The 19,125-nt window shown below is 39.9% G+C and overlaps 2 protein-coding genes across 3 annotated transcripts; both read right to left on the bottom strand.

Moving 5' to 3' along the window:
* Positions 1 to 228: 228 nt before the first annotated feature.
* On the bottom strand, positions 229 to 13,078 carry slf2 (SMC5-SMC6 complex localization factor 2). 2 transcript variants are annotated; one of them, XM_051415187.1, is made up of 21 exons: positions 12,930 to 13,078; positions 12,252 to 12,286; positions 9,558 to 10,105; positions 9,181 to 9,429; positions 8,918 to 8,963; positions 7,246 to 8,699; positions 7,055 to 7,137; positions 6,840 to 6,953; positions 6,564 to 6,731; positions 6,239 to 6,344; positions 6,015 to 6,102; positions 5,775 to 5,916; positions 5,554 to 5,641; positions 5,264 to 5,440; positions 4,629 to 4,723; positions 4,405 to 4,492; positions 4,145 to 4,264; positions 3,971 to 4,048; positions 3,719 to 3,805; positions 1,621 to 1,689; positions 229 to 1,517 (listed from the first exon to the last, which is right to left on the bottom strand). In XM_051415187.1, exons 1-21 carry the CDS (start codon positions 12,962 to 12,964, stop codon positions 951 to 953), a joined length of 4,437 nt encoding a protein of 1,478 aa, XP_051271147.1. In that variant the 5' UTR covers positions 12,965 to 13,078; the 3' UTR covers positions 229 to 950. The 2 variants fall into 2 exon arrangements, with proteins under 2 accessions (XP_051271147.1, XP_051271155.1); XM_051415195.1 differs by having other exon boundaries at positions 7,246 to 8,696.
* Positions 13,079 to 13,619: 541 nt separating this feature from the next.
* On the bottom strand, positions 13,620 to 18,124 carry LOC127371955 (phosphoglycerate mutase 1). The gene is made up of 4 exons (XM_051415207.1): positions 17,821 to 18,124; positions 16,727 to 17,001; positions 15,762 to 15,942; positions 13,620 to 15,130 (listed from the first exon to the last, which is right to left on the bottom strand). Exons 1-4 carry the CDS (start codon positions 17,957 to 17,959, stop codon positions 14,961 to 14,963), a joined length of 765 nt encoding a protein of 254 aa, XP_051271167.1. The 5' UTR covers positions 17,960 to 18,124; the 3' UTR covers positions 13,620 to 14,960.
* Between the last annotated feature and the right edge of the window lie 1,001 nt (positions 18,125 to 19,125).

Genomic DNA, 19,125 nt, shown 5'->3' with positions numbered 1-19,125 from the left:
TCCAGTGCAAAATCCAGTTTGATAGTGAATTAAGATTTCAGATCACTGAAATATTCAAATGTGTTTATCAGGGTTTACAAAGTAGGACTAGACAATGTTTGGTCAAGTAAATGTTGTAAATGCTATCAGTTATTTATTAGCTAGATGATTATTAATAGGTTAGTATTGCAGATAATGGTGGGAGTAAACTACATTTTATCTGATATGTTTGATAAAGGCAACACAGAATTTTGAAATAAAGTTTATTTTCTGTATTTGACAACAGATATAAAAAAGTATTTTTCCATTATTAAAAAAATATTTTCCCAACAGGGAAATTTAACAGAACGCACACATTCAACACAACAGTGAAATTATAACAATAAATCAACAAACAAGATAATATGTATCGGAAAATTGTTGCTGACAATGTGTCATGCCCCTGAATCAAGGCAAATATGAACTAATTAATGTATGGGTGTGTTTCCACTTGAGGCTGATTTGCAGGATAATAAACAGTCAGCTTTTCAATTACTCAGACAGGCTTAAGCAAACAGTGATCAAATAAATTATGAAATATCTTTGAGAAATTACTACAACTAATGGAGAACTGGAAGAACACAACAATGTAAAAATATCCCTCCAAAAACCCCCCACTCAACTTCAGTATGTATATGTAACACATACATACCCTCATTGCACACATCAACCAACAATGTAATTAACATACAACTTTATCATTACTTTTTTCAAGACATTAAATAAATCAATATTTTGTTTGTTTCTTGTGCAGCACTACCAAAAAAGAATAAGGCCTCAGCCCTCGACAAACTCTGATCTCTTCTAAAATGGTTTTATTCATAAATATACAGTTTATATTTGTATTGACAATGAAACTTTGGGGGGAGACAAATAGTGCAAACTGAGCTTAACATTAAGGCAACGGCTATTAAAGCCCTGAAGACAGATTTCTATGACACTAAGTCACACTCTGCCACCTGGTTATGGTGAGAAGCTTCTCTCGTCTCATCTTGATTTTCAGTCTCGACCTCAGTAGGCTCTTTGTTTCCAGCCTCCATTTGCACATCCGTCACTTTGGACTCCATTTGCTCATCCGTCACTTTGGACTCCATTTGCTCATCCGTCACTTTGGACTCCATTTGCTCATCCGTCACTTTGGATTCCTTGTGTACTTGAGGCTCCATCTCTGGCATCTCTTGGTTTAACTCCCCAAGTACTGATTCTGTCGCTTCCTCCGTTTCATTTGTGCCATCCATCGCACAGTCTCCCTCAAATTCTTCTGGTTTCTTGTCGCCTCCTGCCTTGTTGGTGTCATCCACCGTATCGTCTCCCTCTTCCTTCTCCTCGTCCTCAGCAGTCATTACAACCTCATTTTCTTCAGTCCCACTGGTTTCTTCACCGTCATCGTCCTCCATCACAGACTCCTCTCTGTCATCACTCCCGTCAATCTCCTGCTCTTCTTGGCTGCTCGTCAATGTATCCACAGGCAAAGGCTGCCAGTAGTCATACAACTTACCCTACAGGAGGAAAATTGTAAATCAGAATCTTTAACTAAATACTGCTTTTATGAGGAAAACACTTTTAATAAAATATTTATATAAGAATGTGTGTCTACTGTACATGGAGAGGCCTGGTCCTCTGAAGGAGCATCTGCCACTTGGTGTAGATTCTGGCCACCAGGTCCTTTACCTGGAGGGAGCGGAGGAAGTTGGATGTTTAACAGACACTGCTTTTGAGAGCGCACCCTAATTTAAATGTCTGGCTTGCATGACTGCATCTTGTAACCAAGTCAACAATGACTTCGACGTTGACTGAAAGGACGTTGTGTAGGATTTGGTGGTATCTAACAGTGAAGTTGCAGATTGCCATCAACTGAGTAATGCATGTAGGAGAAACTACAGTGCCCTATCTAGAGCCAGTGTTTGGACCTGCTCCCTCTGTAGATAAAAACAGCTCATTCTGACCTAAGAAAAACGCAATGATTCTTATTTTTTTTTAGGTGATTATAACACTAATGAAAACATACTTAGGAATATAATATTCTATTCTTCTGTTTCTGCCAATCCTCCTAAATGGTACACACTGGACCTTTAAATTCATCGACATTGACACCAATTATGAAGATAAATCACTTTTACATATTCACATTAGTAACAGAGAGATAAAGAGGTACCCAAAATGGGCTTCTGTGCAGAGCTACAATGGCATATACAGAAGTTAAAAGGTGGACATTGTAGGTCACACAAATCTAATCCAATAAACTATTTTCAAATTCAGCAGACATCTCCTCACGGTCCACTAGCTTTCACCTCTGTGTGCAGTGAAAAAAAATTAGAGAGAAAGAAACAAAGTGGATTGGACCAAGCCACACAACACTAACTTGTTATTCCAGCCAGGATTTGTGTCAGGAAACTTTAAATTACTTGCCCAAAAACAAACATTCAGCATACTTTCTAATTTAATCTAATATTGTATACAATATATACAGATATTATGTACCTCAGCCGGGGAGCTTTAACTGTGCCGACTGGTCTTTCAGGACTCGTCTAAAAGCACTGATTAACTAACAATATATTGTGTGATTCCTATGAAGGCTGTTTCTTTAAAATGCTAAGCTTTGGGTCTCCAAGAAATTGAAAAGTTTGCTCCATTGAGGAAGGGGACAAAACTGTTTATAGTGAAATAAGGAATGATGTTTGCACCAAAACTGAGAGGGCCAAAGCTTTTTAAACAGAGTACCATCAGTACTCGGTGTGTTCCCCAGAGAAACTGTTTAAACAGGAGATATTGAGGTTGGTGGAACATCAGGTAGGTAAACTTCATCTTGCTTACCGGGCAGGTAGAAGTATTGAGGATGACACTCTCATTGAATTTGTTATTTCAGTATTTGGAGGACTCCAAAAGCAATACTAAGCTCTTTTTCATGGACTTTCCCACAGCATTAAACACAATCCAGCCAGTTACTTGCTGAGAAACTTTTTTCCACTTGCAATATAAATGTAAATCTCATTGATTGGATTTCTTGACAAACAGGGCCCAGTGTGTTAGAGTCAACAGTTTTCCTCCACAGACTCTCTCTGGGGTTGTACCACGTTTCACGTTCGTCTTATATTGTATACAAAATCTACAATAACAAGCTTATGTGGATATTTCCTGATAATGACTCTGAACATGGACCAGTTGTTGGTGTGAGTTTTATCTTGAGATAAATGCACCAAAAACTAGACTTCATATGAAGACATGATATCACTGATTTTAAAGAACGCACCCCAGGATTATTGACAGGATATAGACAATAATATTTCTCATGAGGGCACATATTTGGGAACAGTCACTGATAACAAGATGTGCTTTGAGTCAATAATAATACTGACTGTTCTGACTGGTCCTGCAGTGTTTATTATTCATAATACAGGTGTGTTATATTCAGATGTGCAATACTCAAAGACACTTTTATCCGTGTTTATTGAATTTCTTCTTACTTACTGTGGCTTGAGTCTTATAGATAAAAACAGGTTGGCAAAGTTAACAATAGATTTTTGCTGTTTATTGTGATTATGTCATTATTATCATTATATATTGCCTGGCTGCAAACCAAATTTCTTCAGGATAACGTGTCGTAGAAAACGTAGAAATGTTTTATATCGCATCTGGATCTACATCAAAATACACACTGGCACACAAAAATACCCGCAGCTCTTCTTACAATCCTACTCACCTTGCTCCGGTAAAGGCATTTCTCGCTTTCTCTGATGTCACACTTAACATGCGTTTCCAGCTCAGAGCATAGAATCAGCAGTTGCTCCTAACAGCCAGAAGAAAAAAGGGAACATTAACACAACCCAGCAGGCAAAAGGATATTACCTTCATCAAAACATCAGACATTAAAAAAACCCTGACGATAAATTAGCAGATTAAAAACCAGTCGGCCAACGCTTGAGACCAGAAAGATAAAGGATTGAAGTCTTACCTTTTGATGAGCAGGGAAGAACTGAAAATTGGAAGCTTCATTTGCCAAGGTCAGAAGGCTATAGCAGAGGTAGTAGGACTGAGACACATGAAAAACGTTCAGTTATAATTCTGTGAATGTAAGATTATTTTACTTGCACATAATAAATTGGCAAGACATTCATTATATGCTCACCTGTTGGTCTAGGGTGTCCATGTCCTCGTCTTTATCTTTCTGACTCCTAGAGGAGCTCAGCATGGCTCTGAGAATGGTGGAGGGTTGCATACGGGGCAGGTACGGTCTCAGTTTAGAGAGCTAAGCATGGCAGAACGATGGGGAAATGCAGATTACTGAAGACATTCATTATGTTGTAACAGTCATTTAGATAATCTAAATGGAAATAAAGGATCTAAAGGAAACCATCCAGGTTTAGTTTACACAGTGAAACAAATTACCTGAATCTCTTTGTCCGTAGGTCTGTACATACAATTTCCATCTAACAGTTTAGAGATCATGGACAGGCTCAGATGTCGACGCAGTTGTCTATATGAACAAAAGAGAATACTTTTTAATGTACGCCATTTTAAGAACTACAATATTTTAAAGAAACACTCATTGTGTGGGAAAAAATAAAGGAGACAAGCAGATCAGAGAAAGAAAAACAGATAAAAGGACTTACTTTCCACGTGTGTTGTCAGGCAGCAGTTGAACTAGCAGGCACATGTTGTGGTGGTCATCCGTCAAATCAGTAATGGCCAGACAGATTCTGGGCAGCTGAAAACCATTTCAGATAAATAATAAATTAACTAAGTAAAAAGAAACAGGTGAACAGGGTTTATACACAATTTGGGGAAATGATTTCCATAATGTAAATCAGTTTTCAGGACTGAACATTCTGTGATGCACGAAAAGAACATTTAATTTATATTAACTACAATAATTCCCACGTACACAATAGCAATTGGCAATAATTCAATATAATCTTAACAACTGTCTACTGGAAGTCTATTGTGATATGATCATATCAAGTTAATCAAATTAATGATTCAAAGCAAACTGAAACAAAAAAACAAAAAGAAATATGTATTCAAGGTTTTGAATACACATATATTAGGAGTTTTGGCTGACGTTAAGCAGCGGCACATAGTTCAACGCACTGTAAATCAACTTGATAATTTTACATGATTTGGTACAGATTCACCTAATAACCCCGGTTTTCAAATTCTACGACTTGAAATAAAATGAAACAATGAAAACTTGTCCTCACTATCCCTGCAACTTTTGAAAAATCATGCAAGGAACATATGAACTGACCATGGTGTTCCAGTCCCTGATGTTGTTGACAATTTTGTACTGTAGAGGGTACAGTTCCACACTGGACTGGAGGAGGAGACGCGTGTCCAGTCCCACCCTTCCCACCACAGTCAGCAGCAGAAGCAGCTCATCGTCGCTGTACGCCCGTGGACATAGACCCATACAGTAAGACAGGTACTGCAGACGAGAACAAAAAGAGAAATCCAAGTAGTGAATGACCTGAATGGTTAAATTGTGTTGTCTCAGACATGACAGCAAACTGTTCATATCTGTTTCCTTTCGCAACTCACCTTCAAGATGTTGTTGCAGTTGTGTTCAGGGAAGGCGCTTTGTTCCTTGTTATTGGAGGGACTCTCACTTTTGATATAGATGTCCTCCCTACACAAACACAGATATTCAACTGCATGAAATTAAAGACATCAAATAAACAACTTTCAGATCATATTTTATGCTTTAAAATAGGAATACAACAAAATAAATGAATAATCCCATAAACAGGAACAGTACTTACAGCAAATCTCCCTCTGTGAATGGAGGCTGCAGATTCTCAAAAGGGAAGAGAGTAACAAACGCCACTCCCATATTCATCAAGACCAGCGCCACATCGGCCAAACTGGGCACCCACACTTTAAACTGCTGGCTCCCATTTTTCACTGAGGAAGAATACACAGGAAAAAAAGTTATGTTAATAGAGCTTAACAATAGGGAGGAAATACCAAAATGATGGGGGTGGGTGGTGGAAGACACTGACCTATCTGATAAGCAGCAGTGCAGGCGATGTCACAGAGGGCCTGTAGTATCTTTTCAGATATCATCCTCTCACTATGGACGGACATCATCTGATCAACAAAGAACAACAAAGAAATTACTGCCAGTGCCTTGACGATTTGGACACAAACCACTACTGACGTGCTACAGGTGTGTGTGTGTGTGTGTGTGTGTGTGTGTGTGTGTGTGTGTGTGTGTGTGTCCTACCTGGAATAGGAAACGTGTAACCTGAGTTGGACAGGGCGAGAGGCAGTCGTAAGCTTCTTGGAACAATCCAATATTTACATGCAATCTCAGCTGAGCAGGGCTGGACCTGTTAGAAGGCAGGGAAACATGAGTGGAGAGAAAAAGCGATACACTCACAGTCTAAAGTTTAGAAGTTAGCTTAAAAGTCTAAGCTCGTGGTAATCTAGTCTTCAGTTTATATATATATATATATATATATATATATATATATATACATACATACATATACACACACACACACACACACACACACACATATATACACACACACAAGAACACAACTCACCAAAGAAGCGTTTTCTGTACTGTCCCCTGTGGATTGACCATGCACTGTCTCAGCTGCAGCGTATTATGGTTGAAGATTTGGCCAAATTTCTCCAGATTGAACACCACTTCTCCTGGAGGCACTTCCCTGATTGCGCTGGACATCAATGAGTAGCGCTGCAGGAATTCCCTAAGAAAAAACACATTTACAACAGAACATAAACAATGCAGATCAGTTAATTAATGTGCAAGGACTCTGATCCAGTGCCAAGGTGCAATGTGCTTTTACATGTCTTACTGGTGTTCTGAAGAGATGCCCTCCTCACGGTTCTCCTCAGCCTCTTCGTATTCAGCTATTCTCAACAAGTCCTCTTTACATGCAGTTAGAAGTTGTGTCTCAATCTCTTTAGCTCTGATGGATAAAAAGAACGTGGACAATGTTAGCTCCTCTCGTGCAGCTACTGCAGCTCAAATTAAAAAGGTAACGTGAGTGAAGTTTTCTGAATAATATACTTTTTAGTGGTGTTTATTTCCTTCAGCATCTGATCGAGGTTGTTCTTGTAGATGCCTGACTTTGTGGTGGAAGGCAATGGCAGCTGTGGGAAACGCAACAGACAACAATTAAGATCCAAACAAGCTCAGCAAGTTGATTATGACAGATTCATAACTTCACGTATGATAAAAATAAGCCATGTGGAGCTTACAGTTTTTGACATGCAGCTGTGATGTCCAGGTGTGCTAGGCTCTGAGAAGGCTCCCTTCTCCGGTGTGTCTGGAGGCTTGGTAACACACTCCATCATCTCCTGCAAGGAAAGAAGCTGCTCCTCCTCACTACTATGGGAGCTCTGGGTTAGATCCAAATCTACAGCAAAGCTCAGGCCTAGGTCAAGCTCCACATCCATAGGATCATCTTCTTTCACCTGCTTTTTACCCCCTTCACTTGCCCCCCTCTCCAGCAGTGGAGACTGACGACACTGAAATGTAAGAGTTTGCTCGGAGGCAGCGGTGTCAGTCTCTAAAGCGCATGATCTCACATTGTTGGGAAGCAAAGATGTACGTTTATCATCAGATTTAACACTCTCATCCTTACGCTCCCTGCCTGAAGAAGTCAAGTTTTGGAGTTCAACGTCTTTGGGGCAAAAAGATCTTAGGTTTTCAAGTTTTACCCGCTCTAAAGCTACAGTTGGCAAGGAGATTTGTGGCTGGGGTGCTGATGACAAGAAAGAGACGTTGGCGTCTACTGCCTGAGAACTTGTTACTGTGACAGTTTGTGTTATGAGACAGGAGGATCCAGTAGTTGTGGTACTGGACACAGCGCTGGATGAACAAGCTTTCTCTTGGGTGAGGGATTTAGTCGTTCCCCCATCTATCTTGGGCTTTGCTTTCTTATTTGTGGGGCAGACTACAATGGGATCAGGAGTAAAAAGTTCAGTTATATCATAAGAGACTGCAACAGGTCGTCGTGGGCGGGCAGGTTTGTTCCGTTCTACCGTGCGACCACTCAGAGAACTGGAATTTGGTTTTGAGGCTGGTTTGGGAGTGCTACTGTCTGTTTTTCTGCTCTCCTCGACCTGATTACCTCTGCTCAGGGTCTTGACTGGTAAGACTGAGGTACTACGGTAAGTATTGCCAGAGGGGTGGCTGCCTGACTGAAAATGAGGTGAGCCAACAGTGGCCTTCTGGGGAACCTCGGATGATAACGAAGAGCTTGATTTATCGCTTTTATTGTTTTCCTCACTTCTGTCTTCACGTGGCTTTGAAGGTGATTGTAACTCTATTAACTTCACAGTATGATTCTGAGAGGAATTTATATAGGCTTGCTTTGCCCCCGTTGATGGTCGTCTCTTTATACAAGGTTTGGGTGACAACGATGCGCAGGATGACTGGGTGGGTTTAAATGTGGATGACAGTTCCAAGTAGGTTGATTGGCCACATGCTGGTTCCGTGCACAGATGGCTCTCTGTGGTTTTGGGTGACAGTTCCAAGACTGAAGAAGGCCCCGATGACGGCTGAGACACCAGCGAAGTGCTGAGTGAGTTGCCAACACTGGGCTTCGGTGTCTGGGAGTTTGCACCCTGAAGACACAGTTTCTTGGCACCGTCGTCACAGTCCTCAAACTCCCTGTACCTCTTCTGAGATGAGTAATTCATGTCCACTGCTGGAGACAAAAAAAAGGCATAAAAAAATGTATTTTCTTTTACAAATATTCAGTGTTTACAAATGTCTTACAATGTCAGTGATCTGATAATTACCCGTACAATGTTATCGGTTACCAAGAGCAGTAGTATGTGGCATGTAAAACTTTACAAAAATAAAATTCACCTTTACAGATCTGTCTATAAATTGAGTGGTGTAGTCATTTACTGGCTTGATTACCTGGAATGAACTTTTCACTTGAAGGTGTTCGTTTATGTTGTTGGTCCTAAAAAACACAAAAGGGAACATCCTTTTCAACATTTTCAACAGCAAAAACAGTGCATAACACTATGCATCCCATGCACATTTAACCATGCCACATTTCCACATTGGCATGGTTACAAAAGACTACAAGTTAAACAAATATCAGTAGAGTGACTAAACACCTGGCAAATGCTCTTTAGTTTAAGACTTGCTACCTTGTGACTAATCAGCTGCTTTACCTGGCAAGGGGCTACAGGGCTGTACATGATTGGTAAAGTGGGGCCACTACTCCTGTCAAATGAGTGGGTACTCGGAGAAGGCTGGTAGCCCCTCGGGGGCCACTGGCTGTTAACAGGACTCCAGTGCTCCGAGTCTGAGTGGGGTAGTGGACCAACTTCTTGAGCAGCTCTGGTGTTGAGTACTGGTGTCATAGGGGGCCTGTGGAGCTGGACAGTATGTATGGAACTCCTCGCGTCACTGGATTGAGCCTGACGGAATAAATGTTAACAGTCACAATTCAGCATCACATGACTGCTATACTACCGGTCATCATAAACACGGTTTTTAACACATCTAGGTTTCACTAATGGTTATATTAAAAAAGAGAAAACATTACCTTGTTTGATTCTTGTCTTTGTGCTGTTGGATTTTTACTTCCTGAGTAAGGTAATGTGACCTTCGATTCAGTCGCTTGATCTCTCCTGATGGGAGAGGATGGGGAGTGGTTGCTTAAATCCTTCATGAACTGAGGGGTTGCGGGATGAAAGTTAAAGGGAGGCGAGGGCTGTGGCCTATTAGCTGTAGTTCCACTGTTAGTTGGGCTGACTGGAACAAACCGTGGGCAGAAAGACCCTGGAGGTTGAGCAGGATGATGCAGAGGATCCAGTCTGATACTTGGCGTGGGATGAGGCCTGCTCACTGGGTAACCAATGTTAGTTGGGCTGCTCGGAACAAACCCTGAGTGGATTGGTCCCATGTGATGAGAAGGGTGCCGCGGTGGACCCAGTCTGTCTCTGTGGCACAGTTCGGGGCTTTGAAGTGGCAACATTCTCCTGGGTGGTGGGTGAGGAAGCTGGTTAGGGACCTGAGATGGCTTCATTGGAGTCTCCTGGATAAAAGAGCTGATATGGGGTAGGGAGCACTCCTGGAGTGCGAGGTCCTTCACTGAAAACATAAGAAACAATTGTGCATTATGGTCTGAAGTCTCTCAAAGTCTCTTTGGTGCCACTTAAAGCTCAAATGTGGACAGGACTGACGTGTCATGTTGTCATTTTGCAGCCAGCTCGGGCTTGAGATGTCACACAAACCAGGCAGCATTTAAGCCTACAAGTATTCTAGTTGGCTACAACAGGAGATTGGTGTTCTCACATGTTAGAAATAGTCCGTTTAGCTTAGAAGAGGGGTTGCACCTACAGAGCGCACAGGGGAACTGACTGAGTTTATGCACCAATATCAATATGTCATCGAAATGTCTCAAAAATTACCACACAACACAAAACTATAGGAGGGCCCTCTTTGTCACGACATGAAGATGTTTTTCTTGTTATACTATTTTAGCACAAACAGTTTCGTCACTTTTTTGGGATGTATGCTTAATAATTTCTAAAGCATGCTCAATAAATGACATAGTTTTACTGTATATCTGTTTTGAACATGCTCCAGGTGGAAGGCATTAGATCCTGTTTTAATTAGAGCTGTAATATGTTGCTTAACTAATGTAAATGACAACTACATGACAATGAACGATGAACATAACGTATCAGATTTCAACAAAGTCATTGTTTGCATTGCATGCATGCATTTGTTTTTATTTTTAAATAGACTTAGGGTTGGTTGATGTGGTCAAAAATAATATTTATTTTGTGTATTTACTGAACAGTTATGTTCTAAAGCACAAATAAAGTTGGCTCCACCTCTGCTAAAACTTGGACTGTGGTTGCTTTTCATAATACATGTAATACACTTCCTTCCTTGCAGCAAAGATACGAAAGAGATGTGAGTAAGAGACACGAGGACGGACAAGCTGCAGTGAGTCAAACCTACTGGTACGAATGTCCATAGAATTTATTTAAGAACAGTTTCAAAACCTGACAGTATTCATTTAGATATGTAAATTGTTTAATACAGACGATTATTACTGTTGTTTAATAATATTTCAATAGTTGTTTCAATATTTCTTTTAAATCTTCTATTTTATGTACGATCAGTCTCATCATAATTTGTCATGATTGCCTAGACTATTTATTTAATTGCATTATTGTTACATGCACAAAAATACTCTACATAGTAAGAACGTGTGCATGTTGATTGTATTGGAAATAAATACAAACATAAAACTGTTAGGGATTAGTCACTTAAATATATTTTAATACACACAGATGTGAAAGCCTGCATTTTATAAAGATAATACACAAAGATAAGAAACACAGACACATTGTCTCATCTCTGCTTGGGAGCTACACTAGTTGCAAACACCTGTCTGTGGGAGGAAGAATGGTCAGAGGCACCCAGTTCTGACTGTCGCTCTAGTTACATAAATAATATTAGTTGGGAGGGGGAACAGGGTGGAATAATTAATTTTCTTTTAGGGCGTGTCTCCTAGGAATTGGTTGGGCCGCGTACCGAGAGACTGGGACCAGTCTGAGCACCAACAAGGATGCACCAAATCTAAACCACGGTCACGTCCCATCATATAGTCCACCAATCACATTGCTTAATGTAAAACAAATATAACCTCTTGTAACCTTTGGTCATTACTCTTTTTGGGGCGAGAAAAGACAGAGTAACAGCACTCTGCTGAGTGTGGCTTCTCAATCCAACAAGATCCTTGTACAAGTATTATTTTAATTACTGGTATATAATTCAAAGTAAACTTCTTAACTGAGAGAAGTTGTTTATCTTCTGTCCTAAAGATCATTTTGATACACGACAAAACAAACTGCTGCTTTGTGGGAAATTAAATTAGATTCACACACACAATGTGACGCCACATTATATTGCATCTTACCATGTAACTGTGTTGTATTATATTATCTGTAGATACATGACACTAGAGCTGTGAGAATAAACTGTGTGAATAAAGAATAATTGTAATTTGAATAAGTTAGGTTTTCAATCATGTCAAACAGCATTTGTGCATAGGAGCTGCAAATGTTTATATTTAAAAAACATGTTTGTTCGGCGCAAGCATCCTTATTATCATCATTATTATAATAATAATAAAACGTATTACAATACTAATACAGTGTTATTAACCAAAACATCACCACCTGACTGCAGGATACAGGAGATTTAACTTAATTAGACCCACCTTTACTCCTCGGGGAAAAGTATTCTGAAAGTGTTCTGCAAGAAAAGCCAGAGGGGGGGAGGGGGGGAGAGAAACTTGAATCAAAGTTTTGTTGTCACCAAGACGACAATAATGCAATTTAACGATTTAATGTAAGTGCAGTTTTCAAACCAGACGATAAAGAACCGACAAATCGTGAAACATGAGTTTCCCTATCGTAGCCGAAAACAACAAAGACACCTGCTAGTCAATTCCTGCTTGGCCACGAGTTACTTTTGACCTGCGGTTGTGTCTTTTTGACATAATTTCTGAGCGATACCACACCCACAAAACCCTCCATCACAAACAAATAAGCGTTTAACTAAACAACACGTTAACGCGGCGATAAACATGAGCGGTGTTTATGCTAGCATCTAGAAAACAGCTACCTAACGCTAGCAAGGAAGCTGTCACCGACTAATACATGTTCACGTTGTCTTAACATCACTGTTATTAGTTAGCATTAAGTATTTTCAGAGCGTAACATGGCGGTCTTCCTCACAGTGTCTGGCTAACTTTACCATACAACTGCTAACGTTAACTAGTTAATCAATATTAACTGAATATTAGCCAGCTGTTGTTTCAGGAAGTGCTGTTTAGCTAGCTAGCTGACGCGCTAAATAACACTGGAGTGTAAACAAAGTCCAAGGATTTACTCACCGAGTGTTTCCTTGATTTTCTGTTGCTCTTCTCATTTTGGTGACTGTACAGTCTGTCAATAACCACAGACAAAAAGAATAACGGACTCACAGCTCCCATGCTAAAATCAGCTCATCAGTGTGATCTTCTCCCGCCTGCAGCCGAATCTACATTACACGAACTGCATTGTGGGACTTGGAGTTCAACATTAGTACAGTTTGGGTTATTCTAACGAGTTCATCTTTCCACAGAATATTTTATTTTAAAACTTTCTAATATGTGTCATGGCTTTTCAATACGGCTGATTTTAAATCAGTGGTTGTTGTTTTACTGACACTGACCAGAGGAAATCTTTCCCTGTTATCTGTTTGATATGGTCGGGCAACGTTGTTTATGTAATTATTAGGATAAAATGCTTTTTTTCAGAATAAACAAGCTAAATGTATATTTTGGCACTGTTTCCCATTTTATTTTTTATTATTCTAATTTATCAATATTACTTTAATTATGCTGGTGATAATTTCAGACTATAAATGAACTGATCAGCTTAGAAAAACCTGGTCAGTAAGTAAATATGAATCAAAAAGACTTTGACCATAAGCTAGACTTGGTGTAGTAATTCCAATCACTATGTGGACATTTTTTTATTTATGACAACTATACTATAGAAACTAAAATTCATCCAGACACAAGCAGACACGAAAACATTAGTTTGAACATAGTTGTACATGTATTACAGGTTTCAGGGTACATTTAACCAATGCAGAGGGAATTACATTTAAAAAAAGAAACATGGCAGTACTGTAAGACATAATGGGATATTTCAAACCAAATCCCAACTGTGAGGCCAGCTGGAGGCATTCAGAGTAGAAACAGGAGCTGGAGGCACATAAATACTAAGACACCAAGAGGCAAAGACAGACCAAAGGCAATCATACAGAGTAACAAAGAGAATGGTTAAATTCAGACCTTTTATCTTTGATTAATCGTGCTTCACAACAGTAGTCTACTGTGAAACTGGAGGACTACAATCCAAATAATGGATTAATCACTTGCAATACTGACAGCAATACAGTGTTTGGTAATGTTCAAATTTAAAACGAAACGCGATGTTGCATAAAGAGAAAAATACAAATTGTCAGACACAACACAGACATATACAACATACGAGGACACTGCACAAATACCATTCATAGACAGAGAAAGTAAGAGAAAAGGACTGTTAAACTGTCCTAACTGCTCTCAAGAGATTGCAAAATTACATCTTTTATCAGTGGAATGCATCAGTTCTGAAAAGTGAGACAGAAAATATCCACTGCAGGGGTCCATTTAATAGACTACAACATGTCATAATGAAGTCAGTATGATCAGACACACATAACTTCCCTACTACCACCAGTGCATTTGAAAAACAGTATTTCACATAGACATACAGTATAAACATGGGCAAACAGAGGCCACAACAAGAGGAATCCTGTCTCCATTAATTGTCTGCACTGTGTTAGATGTGTGTGTGTAGCACCAAGACAAATAGAGTAGCCTGACATTGTATAACAGACTGTGGCAGAGAGACCACAGCCTGGAAGTTAACATCCCAGGCAGTGGACAGCATAGCTAAGACTTTTTTCTTTCGCAAAACAAAAACTATATTATTTGTTTTAAGTGGCAATGTTTTAACTATTAAAAGGGACTATTACTTAAATATTCAAGTACAGGATAAGAAGGTGAAACCTGCCTTTATCAATAATATTATCCCTTTCAGTTGATTGATACCTTCTCAAAAGTTGGGATATTATTGGACCATTTTAGCTAAAATTATTTACAATCTCTTGAGAGCTGTGGCTCCCCTGGTCCTAATGTATCCCAATTGTTCCCCCCTCTACTATCCCTGTACTGTGCAAGTAGAGTGAGGTTGCCTTTGACAGCAATCTACAGTGTACTCTTCACGCATTACAATCCAAAATAAATTAGGATTTAGGAAAAACACTAATCTGAGGCCAACTGTTAGGAACAACCTACACTGTCATACACATAGAGGGCTTTTCTGTTGCTTTACTTCTTGGCCTTTCCCTGAGCAGCCACAGCCTCCATTGCTTTGCGTACAGTCTCCTCGTCTCCCAGGAACTGCATCGGCTTCAAGGGCTTCAGGTTCTTGTCGAGCTCGTAGAGGATGGGGATTCCTGTTGGCAGGTTCAGTTCCATGATGGCTTCATCCGACATTCCTACAGGTGGCAGCACATACAAACAGAGCGGTTATGGATAAGTTAGGGAATTTGCAGTTTTTTTTTTTATTATAAATATGTTATCACTGTGTGACAGAGTTTCAGTAAACATTGTGACAAAGGGGAAAAAAGTACTTTAAAAAAGTACGTTGAAATCTACACATGCCACCTGCGGTCCTATTTCTTATATTCTAAAGCTGTGAAGCCATAACACATGAAATTGACAACATCTTGTCAACTACAATGTGCATCATACCTTACATCCTGACCTAGCGCCTTTTCCTCTATATTTTGCGGAACCTCAGTAGCGGTGGCTACTAGTCTTGAGTCTCCCTCGCTAGTCTAGCTACGTATTCCACATCCAAAAGACTCAAGTCTCGGAGGAAAATAAATAATTTAAAAGTGCACGGACAGATTTGCTTGCTTTCACCACCAAAGCTGCTGCTGTCTTACCGATATGCTTTGATCTGCAGTAAGAAATTAGCATTATAAGGCTCATGTAAGTTTCACAGCTCCAAACTGATTTTTATTTTTTTTAACAAAAATGTCTCTTTTGATTGTAAAGGTTTCTGACCCCTGGCCTACAAGAATTAAGCAAAGCTTTGCACGTAAACTCTATAACACTACCCACCCTCTAGGTGCTTAACAATCCCCCTCAGACTGTTTCCATGGGCAGCGATGAGCACCCTCTTTCCCTGTTTGATCTGAGGGGCGATCTCCTCGTTCCAGTACGGCAGTGCCCGTGCAATGGTGTCCTTCAGGCTTTCACAGGAAGGAAGCTGGTCCTCAGTCAGGTCTGCATAGCGACGATCCTGCAAGGAAGACAATCTCAATATGTAAAATACATAATAGACCAGAAGACTAACAGCAAAAAGATAAATAAATAATTGATCCTTGAATCCTCTTCCACGAAGACTTATTGTACACTTATTTGAGAATAGAAAGCGCCTGAATGCAAGCTAGCAGTTTGTGTGAATGATGGTGAATATAAATGAATTTGAGTGAGTGAGGACTGAAGCTGTCTACGAGACTCCTTGTGTCACTTTTAGAGCAATATGGTGACATGTTGTTTTTGTCTTCTGCAGGCATGACAGAATCAGCCATCTCTTTATCTTTTTTTTTTACTTGTCTAGCTGACTTCTGAACAGTTTATTTCCACCTTGACTGAACTTTGAACTTGAACCTAGCAGACCTCATTCATGCCAGTCATATATTAACTCACCTTGGACATACTATTAGGTAATAACACTGGGGCACATGTTACCAAATAGTCGGGGACTATATCCCCAGTGCGTGATATGGCTGTCAGATTAGATTTACACTGTTGTATGTGTAAAATATTTGGGTATTCAAGCTGACTGTGCTGTGAACAAAAAGACTGAGACACATGACCTTAAATCCACTATTTTCACTCTAATCATTTCTGCTGATTTCAGCTGATTATAGGGCCCGACTGCAGCGATCAGCTCTAGTCATGCCTCTTCTTTGTTATGTCTGTGTGCAGTCAGTTCGTCAATATGTACAAAAGCATTCATTTCCTCACAGGCCAACAAAGCTCCTTGATTGTGTGTATGCACTGTAGATATCATATCTTACCTTGCTAATGATAGTATAGTAGTCATGGTCTGGGCCCATGGAGGGAGGAGGGATATCAAACGAGCGTCTCCAGATCTTCACCTGAGCCTCTCCGTGCTTGGCGGCCGTCTCCGCCTTGTTTAGCCCTGTCAGGCCTCCGTAGTGGCGCTCATTGAGACGCCAGGTCCGGTACACTGGCACCCACATCTGGTCAATGCCGTCCAGGACCAGCCACAGTGTCCTGATGGCCCGCTTCAGCACAGAGGTGTAGCAGATGTCAAACTCAAAGCCAGCATCTGTAAGAGTGAGAGACTTGTGAGAGGAGTTTATTAAAGCTGTTAAAAGAAATTCCACTTGGATACTTTGTTTCTATCAGCTTTGTTTAGTTAGTAAATCCCCCATAATGCCTTCTGGGAATAACAAGTCCCATAATAACAAGTGAATTAAACATAAATTATAAATGATATAACGAGGAGAGAACGAAAAAGCAACTCTCTCAAACTGAAAATACAAGATGTTTTATGGCTACATACAACAACTCGTAGCCATGAACCATTTCTCATAGCTAACGGGAATGTCTTTATTGTGCTTATTTGAACGACTAACCGTACAAAACCTGAAGATATTCAATTTACTGTCAAAAAATGACAAATGATCACATTTGAAAGGCTGGACGACAACAGAGAATGTTTGTGCTTGAAAAATATTAAAACAATTAACCAATTAACAAAATAGCTGCTGATTTCTGTTCTTTAAATGACATAATAAATCCAATAATGGTTGCCATTCTTACTCTGGTTTAATAAGGCTACTGTCCTATGTCTATTTCAGGTATTTCTGCATGTTCAAGATGCTTCATTTACAGTTTAATTCTTTGAAAGCTTTTTACACATAATAAAGAAGGATCCAACATTTTTATGATATATTCTATATAAACTCCCCCCTGCTCCTTGGCCCCTGTTATAGCACTATACCACTGCAGCCACATAAAAGCATCACTTCAGCACGTCTGCACAGGGGGGCGGTCTATGGGGCTGTTATGCAATCGCAGCGGTGCTCTGGCCTGCAGTATTTCAGAGATATTTCTGGAGCAAAATGCATGAGTTCCTCCTCACCTTTCAGGGCCTGTCCGCCTCTCTTCGCCTCCTTTTCCCCGGTTTCGCTCAAATCTGCGTCGAACCAGCCGCAGAACCGATTCTCCTGGTTCCAGTTGCTCTCTCCGTGGCGGATCAGCACTAATTTATAGGCAGCCATGATTGATTACAATGAGCCTGAGTTAAATGAAATAGTTAACTGAACAAGCTTTAAAAAGCGGATGCGGAGGATGTTGAATTGAAATAACTCCACACTCCAGAGAAGAAGACAGGTCCACTCTGTTGCTGTCAAACCGATGAGGACTTTTATCCAGCGGATTGGTTCCTCCCCTACTTCCGGGTTCTCTCAGCCAATGAGATTCCTCCAAAGTACGTATCTTTTATTTCTCGACCAATGACAGCGGTGGGCGTCAGCGGCGGGGACTGTTCCCTGACCTTCATACTGTATGTTGTACTTTATTGACTTTTCACTGTGTTTCTATCTATCTATCTATCTATCTATCTATCTATCTATCTATCCATCTGTTTAAACGTATTGTTACATTATCACAATTATTATTATTATAGGACTTAATGTGACTTAAAACATAAATGTTTCACTTATTTGCAAACCTATGTTAGAGGTAGAATTTTAAAAAAGCTGACAGAGGGACTTTTAGACTTTAGACATTTCTTTATTCCATAGTTACGCATTGAAAAAGACAAAAGAAAAAGAAATTAGTTGTGTGAATCAACCTGAGCTCAACACCATCTGTATAGAGAATTCCTTTCACCTCCCTATACTCTAAATAATCAGTGAATCTGCCCTTTAATGGATTTTCTGCACCTTTTATCTCCTCTCTTTCTGTCCTCATCCAACTGTTGCTTTTTTCCCCTTTTCATCTGTTGGTGGTGACCTTGTCCATATAGCTGGTGTAGTTACTATAACCCACGAAAGCACCAGCATGAGCTAGTGTAACAATGATGTAATGTTAAGAGTGGTATTAAAGACATAAACGGTTGAGGAGAGACAGTGCTCGTAAGACAGGAGCAAATTTGGGATAAGATATGAGAGATGGGAGGTGTGATGTATTAAATAAAATATGACAGAGCATTAAAAGTGATTAATTTGTTACATTTGTTGCATTGTTTGAGCAGGTTTATGAATAGATGAAAGGAAAGAACACCTTTCAGATTGTTAGATGCATTTTGGCCCTTTAAATACTTCATATGCATTGCATAATGGCAACAAGGCCTACATTTGTAACATAAATATATGATAATTCTGCATCTAGAGTATATATATACATTTGCCTCACTGCTTATTTTACACTAAAAACATGGCTC

This window comes from Dicentrarchus labrax, unplaced genomic scaffold (genome assembly GCF_905237075.1).
Source record: "Dicentrarchus labrax unplaced genomic scaffold, dlabrax2021, whole genome shotgun sequence".
Taxonomy (NCBI): domain Eukaryota; kingdom Metazoa; phylum Chordata; class Actinopteri; family Moronidae; genus Dicentrarchus; species Dicentrarchus labrax.
Note: the sequence above shows the minus strand (reverse complement) of the source record. Positions and strands in the feature narration are given on the sequence as shown.

Excerpts from the sequence above, each read along its gene's own strand:
- slf2 (XM_051415187.1), bottom strand. The coding sequence starts at position 12,964 with ATGAGAAGAGCAACAGAAAATCAAGGAAACACTCG. Across the intron at positions 6,345-6,563 it reads GTACAGAAAACGCTTCTTTG|GTCCAGCCCTGCTCAGCTGA; the intron begins GTGAGTTGTGTT and ends GCCTTCTAACAG. Across the intron at positions 3,806-3,970 it reads TCTTCCCTGCTCATCAAAAG|GAGCAACTGCTGATTCTATG; the intron begins GTAAGACTTCAA and ends TCTGGCTGTTAG.
- LOC127371955 (XM_051415207.1), bottom strand. The coding sequence starts at position 17,959 with ATGGCTGCCTATAAATTAGTGCTGATCCGCCACGGAGAGAGCAACTGG. Across the intron at positions 17,002-17,820 it reads AGGCGGACAGGCCCTGAAAG|ATGCTGGCTTTGAGTTTGAC; the intron begins GTGAGGAGGAAC and ends TCACTCTTACAG. Across the intron at positions 15,943-16,726 it reads ACTATACTATCATTAGCAAG|GATCGTCGCTATGCAGACCT; the intron begins GTAAGATATGAT and ends TCTTCCTTGCAG.